At 32.4% G+C, this 11,068-nt stretch overlaps 1 protein-coding gene across 1 annotated transcript; it reads right to left on the bottom strand.

Annotated features, from left to right (window-relative positions):
* Nucleotides 1-3,606: 3,606 nt before the first annotated feature.
* On the bottom strand, nt 3,607-6,558 carry LOC120193541 (ribose-phosphate pyrophosphokinase 1-like). Its single transcript, XM_039196027.1, has 9 exons — nt 6,354-6,558; nt 5,751-5,924; nt 5,320-5,568; nt 4,878-5,021; nt 4,615-4,782; nt 4,390-4,459; nt 4,029-4,110; nt 3,719-3,915; nt 3,607-3,664 (listed from the first exon to the last, which is right to left on the bottom strand). The coding sequence occupies exons 1-8, from the start codon at nt 6,483-6,485 to the stop codon at nt 3,735-3,737; spliced, it is 1,200 nt and encodes a 399-aa protein (XP_039051958.1). The 5' UTR covers nt 6,486-6,558; the 3' UTR covers nt 3,607-3,664; nt 3,719-3,734.
* Between the last annotated feature and the right edge of the window lie 4,510 nt (nt 6,559-11,068).

Genomic DNA, 11,068 nt, shown 5'->3' with positions numbered 1-11,068 from the left:
ATATAGTTCTATTAGCAAAACAACATACTTACTATTCCATCAGATCAGAAGTTTCAACTATTTTGTTGGCATATACCTTATAAGACACTCTAGACTTCAGTTTATGCCGAGAATCGACTAAACCGTAGCTCTGATACCATTAAATGTAACACCCTTAACTCATATCCAACCCGAATACAAGTCTGAGGTGTCACATTGACTTTTCAAACTTTGACTCTTATAGAAAATCCCGAGAATTTTTAAAACTTTCATTAAAACAAAATACATTAATTTACATAAGACCATAAAATACAAAATCGATCAGAGTATTCGTAATTAACACTTATTACATGTCAACATTCTATACATAACCAAGTACATACTTTGTCAATTACTTCTGATCTGATCTCTTAGTAGTATTGTTGTACGTGCTACTTCTATTTCCACTTTTCCTGATTCTTGGTACCTATGTGTAAATCACTTACACGCTAAGTCATAGACTTAGTGAGGAAATAAATGAATATGCAATAATAAACTTATGAATTCATACTTACCATTGGATCATGACATTTCAATATGCATGTATCTATCGCACGATAACATATAATGCACATACGAAACTTACCTTCTTGTATCACTTTCACTGTAAATCTGTATTTCAATTGTATAGCCCATGTATATTATTGAGAATAGAGGTATGTGAGTACATTGAGGTTGTGCACTAATGCTGTCACCACAGCTCGTATCAATTCCCTCATGGGGCACCGAACCTTAGTTCAGTATTCGTCTCGTAGGACTATATCTATGTCCCGTAGGACCCCTACATCCCGAATGACTATTATACCCTCGACTCTTGGCATGCCAATTACACCTATAGTTCTCATATCGTATACTATGGGCATTATTATTATATTTCATATGTTCATGTACTCATATAATTTCTCTTGTGATCATGTATCTCATGTCACTTCATATCATGTTCTCATATCACATGTCATATCACATATCATATCACATGAACATATATATGTCTTATGCATGTATCAAAATAATTATCATGTATACATGTTCACCACTACTATATTATAAAAATCAACTTAGGGATTAGACTTATCACAAGTCTTATTCCATTATAATATACATATAGTATGCACTCACCTTAGCTTTGCTTTGATTCGATTCTAATCCTTTGATCGTTCCGGAATAAGCTTACTTTTAGTATCTACATAATCACACATGGATTTATATCAGTATTATAACTAATATACTCTAATGGTTCACTCTTTAGACTAAGAGAAAAGTCAATTTCATCTTTTAATGAAGGTATGAATCGATGCACTACTGATGCATCGGTGCATAAAAGGTATTCGATGTATTATTATTGATGGGATGCATCGATGCACTCCTTATGCATCGATGCACCAATTGCATTCGATGTTTCATTATTAATGGGATGCATCGATGTACTACTTATGCATCGATGCATGAATTGCATTCGATGTTTTTATTTTAAAAGAGTGCATCGATGCACTACCAATGCATCGATACACCTTCAAACAATTTCTGGGTTTTAACCTTGATACATCGATGCACTCTGCCCAGAATCATCTTTTGGAACCCGAAAATTCATTCATTTTGGATTAAATCCTTCATGTTTAATCCTCTTTTTCATTCTTAACTATAGCACACATCCTTAAACCAATTTATACTCATTTATTTCATCTTAAACCTTCAAATCCTATCATTCATATGTAATTCAAGAATTACATTAATAAATCAACATGTTTGAATTCCGCTTTTAACACTTCGTATATCTTAACTAGATTGATGACAAGTCAAATATAACTTTCAATTCTAGTTATGAACTCTATTCCAAGATTTCATTTAAGAACTTCAAATCTTAAATCTCTCCTAACTCAATCATCCTTTGATGTTAAGATAACTTAAGCTTTCCTTAAGCTTAGTTATCATCTAATAATCAAACCCCAATATTAAATTTAACAAGAAACTCAATAATCAGAAATCTTACCTTTGCTTTGGTTCACACGCACAAGGAAGAAAGAAGAAGAATAAGAGAACTCTGGAAGCCTTTGTTGTTCTCTCCTTTTCAACCCACTTGTACTCATATATATCCTTATCCCTTCTTTAATTAATTTTCCTTGCAAATGACTCTTTGGCCCTTCAATTCCTTCTTCCTTTCAATTAAATCCTACACAATCATTTACATATAAATCTTTATACTATTCATTCATTCTATTTTAATCACCAAAATCTAAAACTTTCCAATTTAGTCACTAACTCGGTATTGAGGATGTTACAGGTTAAATTACAAATTTATCCTAAAATTATTTTAGATTTACAAAAAAGTCTATAATTAAAATTTTATATGAAGTTCAGGGATTAAAATAAAATTTTACCCTTTCATTAAACCTTTTTATATTTTTAATTTTGTAAAAAAATTATATAAATATTATGAATTTAAATTTTTTAAAGAAAATATATAAATATTTTCCAACTTGTAATATTATACAAATATATAATAAGGACAATTTGGTCAAATATACATTCCAATAATCTTTTATTCCTTTAACCAAACACAGTTTTCTTACATTCATGCTAAACCAACCAAACACAAAATACAACATTCTCAGTAATCCTATTCTCTGGTAATCTTTTATTCCATTGGTAATCTTACATTCCATGAACCAAACGCACCCTTAGGGTAATCGTTGCTTGTGTCCATCCTATTGGCTACTTTTGAAACCATTGTGGAAGATTTGGAATGGTTGGGAGTAATGTGGTGATCGCATGCGATTCATCAGGTTGTTATCTTGGTTCAATTGTTGTAGATTTTGGATTTCCTAATATAGTTGGAGGGATTTTGAACTAATTTTGGTTCAATCTAAATTATTTCCTGCCTACAACGAACAAGAGCAATTGTGAAACCAAATATACATATATTGAAAGAAATTGCCATCTAAATGGAGAGAAATCCAAATGTGGTCTTTGTACAAACTTAATAACTCCATCGTTAAGCTGTGCAAAGACTAAAAGAGGCGCTTCTCAAATAAGTCAACCTCTTTCGCGTCCTTAATTTAGGACTATCTCCGTAGCATCATCTCATGATCTCAAAGATAGTAAATACTTTTGACGGAGGATCCCGTGGGAACTAGAGAAAGGTACTCCAATCCCACAACTCATCCACGAGCGCGATACGAGACTCACATGCTCCAAACCATCCTCGAATATTTCTTCCAATGAGACATCCTACCAGCCGTTTGATCCCAATGTTCACACGCTTGACATCAATCTACTTTCTCTAAAGAAGTGAATAAACTTATCACCACTTTCCCTAAAGAACTAAATAAACTTTATCAGGTATGATATCAGAAAACGTCGAAACATTTAAAACGAGACATTTTCCGGATATAATATCCATGGCCATTCCCAGGACATACGATTAATGACGCCGGAAATACAATTTATATACAGCCACAGAAAGCAAAAAGTAAGTATTCTGAAAAAAGCTCCACTCAAACCACATACCAACTATTGCAAGTTTATTGGAAAAATTATAGGATAACTATGTTGTTGAGTTAATGAGGAATAAAAACGGAAGATAATTATGCCAGATTTGAATCTAAAACCTATTCCTGTATGTGGTCCATATCCAGTTTTAACACTGGAGAAAAGGCATCGTTAGGCTGTGCACATGCTAAAGTTTGAAGGAGAAAACACCTTTCCTATTCGATTTCTCACTGAAAAATACTACTCACGGAACAGTCATCGTGAACACGCCATATCGTTTCACCCAACAGATTAGCCACAGAAAGAACTGTCAGCTGGGGGAAGTAGTTCTTCTCTGCCACTGGAAGTGTATTTGTAATGATCACTTCTTGGAATATGCCGCTTGATAGCCTCTCGATTGCAGGGGGGCTGCCATGAAAAACAATACATGTGTTTGCAAAATGATATCGATGAAAAGGTCGGTACATATGACACACTATTTATGAGCTTTTATCCTAGTTCAGACAAAAAAAATTTCAGACCTGAAAACTGCATGAGTGCAGCATGCATAAACTTCCCTCGCCCCCTCTTGGTGTAGCAGTTCTGCCCCCTTCGCAATCGTTCCTAGCACACACAGAAAGTTTTAACTGTAAACATACACTGAATTTATAACACAGCCAATGGTCAAAGAGGACCCTTTTTCAAGGCAGCAAACTAAATCATGATGAAAGTTATCATTTCCAAAGATGGCGAGAACAGAACTTTGCAGGAAAAAGATGTAATTAGCATGGAGTTTTTTGCCATCCTTTTAACCATTGTATACATCATGATAAGCAAAATTAATGCGTGTATTTGTGGTTGTGAAGAGGTTTATTTTGTACTCTTCACATTGCTTTCACTCACCAGCAGTGTCAATCATATCATCCACCATAACTGCAACTTTCCCCTTTACATCACCAATAAGGTTCATTACCTGAAAAATAGAAGTTAGCCATGGACTCTAAGGGCAATAATAATGAACTATCCATAGAACTAAAGCAAGAAATATAACAAACTTGACAATTAGCAGACATCAGCCTACTGCCAAGTCCGCAATTTCTTGATATCAGCTAATTATGAAAGCATTACCTCTGCAATGTTGTGTCCATGACGCCTTTTATCCACAATGGCTAAAGGTGCATCTGACAGTTTTTTTGCAAAAGCACGTGCTCTTGCTACGCCTCCAACATCAGGTGAAACCACCACCAAGTCATCAGAACAAATTCTCTTGCTGGCAAGATAATCGAGAATCACAGGCTACATTCCACAACACAGTAAAAGGATATAGAAATTAGTAATGATTAGACATCAGCATTAAACAACTATAAGTTTGAAGTTTTATAGCTGAATACCTGGCAGTAGACGTGGTCCACTGGAATATCAAAGTATCCCATGGATTGTCCAGAATGAAGGTCACAAGAAAGAACACGATTTGCACCAGCTTCAGTTATAAGATTTGCAACAAGTTTGGCTGCTATGGATTCTCTCCCTTGAGTCTTGAAAACAATATTATAGACAGAATATAGTTTAGTATCATAAAAAATACAATATGATTCAAAATCTTCAGACCTAATGGAAATAAAAACTGCAAAGCAAGGACATTGATTGCATCAATATAGTTCTAACACAATATAGCACAATTTTGTTCTGATTATGATAAAAAGAATAACATCATGTCACCAAAGGTACTTCAGGTGGTCAGATTTTATCAAATTAATTTGCAGCTGGTATCTTAGTTGATACTCCTATTTCATCCCCTCTAATTTATTACCAAATAGACACATCTGAACTAACCTTTCTATCAGCTCTCGCATAACCAAAATAAGGAATCACCACAGTGATATTTTTTGCCGACGCTCTCCGGCAAGCATCTACCATTATGAGAAGCTCCATGAGATTCTCATTTGCAGGAGGGCATGTTGGTTGCACTAAATATACATCACATCCTCTAACACTCTCTTGCAGCTGAACATAAATTTCCCCATCAGCAAATCGCTTAATGTTGATCTTCCCCAGCTCCAGGCCCATGTACCATGCAATTTCCTGCAGTAATAGAGTAAGCAAACATAAGTTTCTTATATTTGCATGAGTTCAAATTAGAAGGGGTCATGAGAGATGATGGGCAAACCAGCCTAGCATTCTTATAATTTCGACATGGTAATTGAAAGTAACACCTGAAAAAAAAATCTCTACATGCAATAAGAATCAAAATGTAATGCAATGACCTGAGAAAGTGCGGGATTGGCAGTCCCGGAGAACAATTTGATCTTGGCACCCTTTCTGTTAACAGTTGTCTCCATTCTAGCCGATTCCAAGAACTTGGGCAGTGTCCTTTCATTAAGGACTGGAATCATCGGCTTCCCATTTCCAATATTCACTGGTTGAGCCATGTCACATTTCTAGTATTTCCAACCAAAAAAGCAAGCACCCGTATGGGTAAAACATTAACAGTGCACAAGAAACAAAAGAAGGTTTACAGGTTTTTCTCTTTTCAGTCACCCAAAAAGGAAAAAAACTTGCCTTTGGTTGAGAAAACTTTATTTTACTGGAAAATAGTAGTGGACGAATCAAAACGAAGCCAATTTTTTCATGGAAAACAAGAATCGTTGCACTGTCGATTTCATCATACAGACACACGTGCGGCGAATTACATAAAACTAATACAAATAAATTTCAAATTTTATCAACAGAGAAAAAACGAATTATATAACAAAAAAAGAAAGCCAACATTGAAAAAACCAAAACTAAATACAACTCACTTCAGCATCTTAATGACAGCAACAATGAAATCAAAGTTTTTATATATAATGATGATAAAATTAGCTTACAAAGGTGTTGGAAGCGCAGGTACGAGAGCGAGACTCAGTGTAACCAACGCTTTTATGACCAAGAGAGCAACGGGCGAAGATTGAAGACGAAGACGACGACTTACAGAGCGAAAGAGTGGTCAAAGAAGCCATTCTTGTTTTTGTTAATAATTTTCTTTGTTCAGGCAAATTGGGTCGGGTTAACGGCTGTTCAGAAATTGAAACGGCGGAGGAGGAGACGTTAAATGAGTAAAGATGCGGTGGCGTTCGCTTTAATAGAGATGGCCGAGAAAGTGCTGCGACGGCCCTCTTCTTCTTTTTCTATTCCTCCCCAGTCCCCACGTTTAGATTCCTACTTGAAACGAAACTGCGCTTGGTAATAATCTTGGGTAATTTATACACTTTAGAACTCAATTCCAATCTCAATTCTAGTTTTGTCACTAAAATTTAACAAAAAATAATAATTTAAAAGAAAATAACTTCAGTGACCGAAAATGCCTTATAATATACGATTTTAACCAATTTTTTTGGATTTGCAAAAATAACCAACAAATTCGAACGCGAACTCCTATTTCACAACACAGTTTCCAAATTCGCAACTCGAATATGGAAATTTTCGCAACGCTAATTATTGATATAGGTAAACACAACTATTCGCAACGCGAATCTCGTTTTCGCAACTCGAATTTCGTATATAGGTAAACACAACTATTCGTGAATTTCGCAAATCGAATTCGCCAATTTCGCAACTCAATTACCGATATAGGTAAACACTGTAGAAAAAATCTGGTCAAAAATCCGAATTCGCCAATTTGAAAATTGAGTTGCGAATTTGGAAAATTCGTATTGCGAAATATAAAATCTCACCTCTTAAAGAAAAATCATTTCGACAGTCGTTTGTTGGTTAAAGTTAAACGAACGAACGAACATGAACATACCCTCGTTCGTGTTTGTTTAATTCATTACAAGCGTAGGTTTAGCTGAGCGATTCACAACGCGAATTTTATTTCGCAACGCTAATTACCAATATAGGTAAACACAACTATTCAACATGAATTCGCCAATTTCGCAACTCAATTACCGATATAGGTAAACACGGTAGAAAAATCCAGTCAAAATTCTGAATTCGCCAATTTGAAAACTGAGTTGTGAATAGTTACCTATATCGGTAATTAGCGTTGCACAATTCGTGTTACGAAAATGAAATTCGCGTTGAATTTGGAAACTATGTTGCGAAATAGGAGTTCACATTGCGAATTTGTTGGTTATTTTTGCAAATTCAAAAAAAAATGGTTAAAATCGTATATTATAAGATATTTTCGATCTGAAGTTATTTTCTCATAATTTAATCATTCAATTGTTAAATTATTCTTATATTAATCATTTTACCTTTAAATAATTATTATAATTATAATATAATAGACACGCTAAAAATATCATTTTAGAAAATAAACACTAAACCTACATGTTTTTTGTATCAAATAAAATCTATTGTTTAATAAATTTTAATGACTAAAATAAGAGTGATAATAAAAAAAATAATTTATCAAATTATCTTTTAATAATTTATAAAATATTTACTATTTTTAAAAAAATATTTGGGAAGTTTTAATAAATTGTTTGACCTATTATTTGATTTAAGATGCATGTATTGTTTTATTTTACTAACGTGGTTTGAACAATTTTTATCTTTTTTTTTCATTCCTAATAAAGCGATTTCTTATGTGGTTTAATTTATTTCCATAAATACTAACTTATTTCTATATAAGAAATGATTAAATTGGTAACGCCAAATTACAAAAATAAGTTAAATTAATTAATTATAATTATAAAATAAAGTCTACATATTCTTCTACTAGCATGCACCCTAGTCTTCCAAATAAAAGATATAGTTATTTTAAAAATGAAAAATGTGGTTTATTATTCACCATCTTTTATTTTGCATGTTTTTTCTTATTTATTTAATTTTTTAGTATAATTATTTGTATACGTTATTAATAAACCAAATTAGATTAGGTATTATAGAGGCGGAGACGATACTCCTAATATAGTTTGCTCAATTTATAAATGTTAAGATTTGAACCCATGATCTTGTTTAAAGAATCTGATTTTTCGTCTCACTATACCAATCGAATTTTTTTTATAAAAATGATTTTGTATTTGTTTTTTCTAAATATATTATTCATTTTCTAATTAAAACATAAGAAAATAAAAACATACAAATGAAATTAAAATATAAATAATTTTAAGAAAATCAAGAAAGGGAGGGGTCCATCCTTTTATTGTGTTTCTGCCACGTGTAAAAGTGAAACTCCAAATGGGCGGTGATAGCTTCCGTCAGCGTGGACTGAAACATGCAAGACTTTGCTTTCACATTTACCTGTTTTCTGTATTATCCTTGTTAGTATTTGTTGGAATAAACAACGTGTAGAGTTGCAAAATCCACTCCAAATTTCAATCTAATTTATTCTTTTATGAGATTGGAAGAATTTTCTTTTTCTTGCTTTTTGTTCGATTAAGAATGATGCACACCCAACCAAACATAACATCAAAATTCATCCATACATGGTATAGTTTTTATTATATTTAAAATATTTAAATCGAATTAATTTAATTTCTAGAAGACATGAACTTATTAAATTATTTCAATGATTAAAGTGTATGTTGTTCTTCTTAGAGGTCATGAACTTAAATAACTACGTATGTATGATATATATATACATTATTAATAATTAAAAAATAAATAAATACTACTTCAAAATCATCTTAATCTTTTTAAAAAAAAAGTATAATTACATCGTACTAATAAAAAACTTCTTAAAAGATATCAAAGTATAATTGTGTATATTTCGTTTTACTTGTCAATTGTTGTACAGTAGATCTAGTGTTCATGGTTGAATGCATTCATGGTTATTTGACTAAACTGACACGCCTTTAATGAATATTTATTTTTTTGGCACCGTTTAATATATATTTCTCAAAATGGCACTCTTTTGATTAAGCTGGCGAAAGGCGCGTCTCCGGAGACGCGCTTTACCCGTGTTTTCGCTGAGTTGGATGCCACGTGTGGAAGGCGCATCCCCGGGGACGCGCCTTTCGCCAGCTCGACTGCCACGTATTTTGTTTAATAATAAATATTTTATTTTATTATATTATAAATTAATAATATTATGTAAAGTGTTTCGATTATAATGTAAGAATTATCAAATGTATTTTGTTAATGTGTGTTAAAGGTGGAGTGAATTATCTACATTATATAATATAACAATATATGAAAACCAGTTTTGACTTTATTGTAGTTATAGGAAAAATGTATGAAATTATAATATTACATATATGGTTATATTATTATTTTTGATTTTGATTATCGATCTATTAATTTTATCAGTTAATTATTTAAATGTTATCAATTTAGTCATCTCTTATCAATATTTAACGAAAATATTGATTCATAAGTTAATAAATTAGTATAATTACATATTAATCTTCAAGACTTACATTTTATGAAATTAGTCTTATTGAAAATTTAATTTAATAAATTTAATCCTCCAATCAGAACATGAAATGTGTCATCGTATACATAAATTTTTTAATAACTTTTAATTTGTTTAATTTAATATTTTTCTCTACTTAGAAGGTAGAATTATTATTATATTTTAAAAAAATTATAACTAATAATATTAATTATTATATTAAATAAATATATTAAAAATATTTATGTATTAAAAGTTAAAAAAATTATTTAGGTGTAATACATTGACAATTATATAAATGCAATAACATTAAATTATTAGAAACAAAAACATTCATTTAAATACAATATTAATTACATAAGAGTTAACGGTTATATGATGATAACAGAGCTGAACATTTTTTTCTATTGTGCCCGATGTTTCTACAATGCCCACATCGTTTTTGTTCTGTTGACTTCTCCCGAATATCCATATCACAATGTATTCTAGTAGATTTTGGACGACCTGAGTCCCTCAATAGCAATGGATCTGGTACAATTGTAAGCCAAGTTTGAATCTCATTTTGGTCTCTTTCGTTTCCTATGGGCGGAAACTTAAATTCATATACCTTGAATACTTGTGAAAGTTGGTATACGGGATCAACATAATTTTTGTAGTCCAAATGCGAATGTGAGCAAGCAGCAATGACATGAGAGCATGGATATTTGAGTGCTTGAAAGAAACCACAATCGCACCACCTCTCTTGCAGATTAACTCTGAAAGAGTTAGCTCCAATCCCTTGCAGCGGACGTGACATTTCGGTTATACGAAACAATTCACGGATGCGAGAAAAATTTGTAACTAACATCCCATTTGATGCAGCCACTTTTTTCTGTAAATCAACTACTAGTCTTGGGTGGTAAATATGTCCGTTTTGCATCCAAGTAAGAGCTTGTCCACCGAGCTTTGCAAAGAGTTGACCCAAACGAAAATAAGTCGTTTTAACCAATGCCATGACTGGTAAATGACGCGTCCCCTTTAAGGTTGAATTTATTGCTTCAGCCAAGTTTGTTGTCATATGACCATAGCGATACCCCTCGTCATATGCATTTGTCCACATTTCTTTGCTGATGTCCATAATGTACTCGTACCCCTTCTTATTTTTTCCAAACAGCTCTTGTAGCATCGACTCAAACCTTTGAGGTAAGAGTTGTAACCTAAGCCATTAGGATATGTAATAGTTAATATGAAGTATAAATAAGTAATAAGAAATTGATAGAAAAA

Source organism: Hibiscus syriacus, unplaced genomic scaffold (assembly GCF_006381635.1).
Source record: "Hibiscus syriacus cultivar Baekdansim isolate YM2019G1 unplaced genomic scaffold, ASM638163v2 tig00116996_pilon, whole genome shotgun sequence".
NCBI lineage: Eukaryota > Viridiplantae > Streptophyta > Magnoliopsida > Malvales > Malvaceae > Hibiscus > Hibiscus syriacus.
The sequence above is the reverse complement of the archived record's forward strand: the minus strand, read 5'-3'. Positions and strand labels throughout refer to the sequence as shown.

What these genes read in the sequence shown, in the direction of transcription:
- LOC120193541 (XM_039196027.1), bottom strand. Translation starts at nt 6,485, where the DNA reads ATGGCTTCTTTGACCACTCTTTCGCTCTGTAAGTCGTCGTCTTCGTCT. An exon ending in CCTGCGCTTCCAACACCTTT is followed by an intron (nt 5,925 to 6,353) that starts GTAAGCTAATTT and finishes TGGAAATACTAG; the next exon opens with AAATGTGACATGGCTCAACC. An exon ending in ATGGACACAACATTGCAGAG is followed by an intron (nt 4,460 to 4,614) that starts GTAATGCTTTCA and finishes TCTATTTTTCAG; the next exon opens with GTAATGAACCTTATTGGTGA.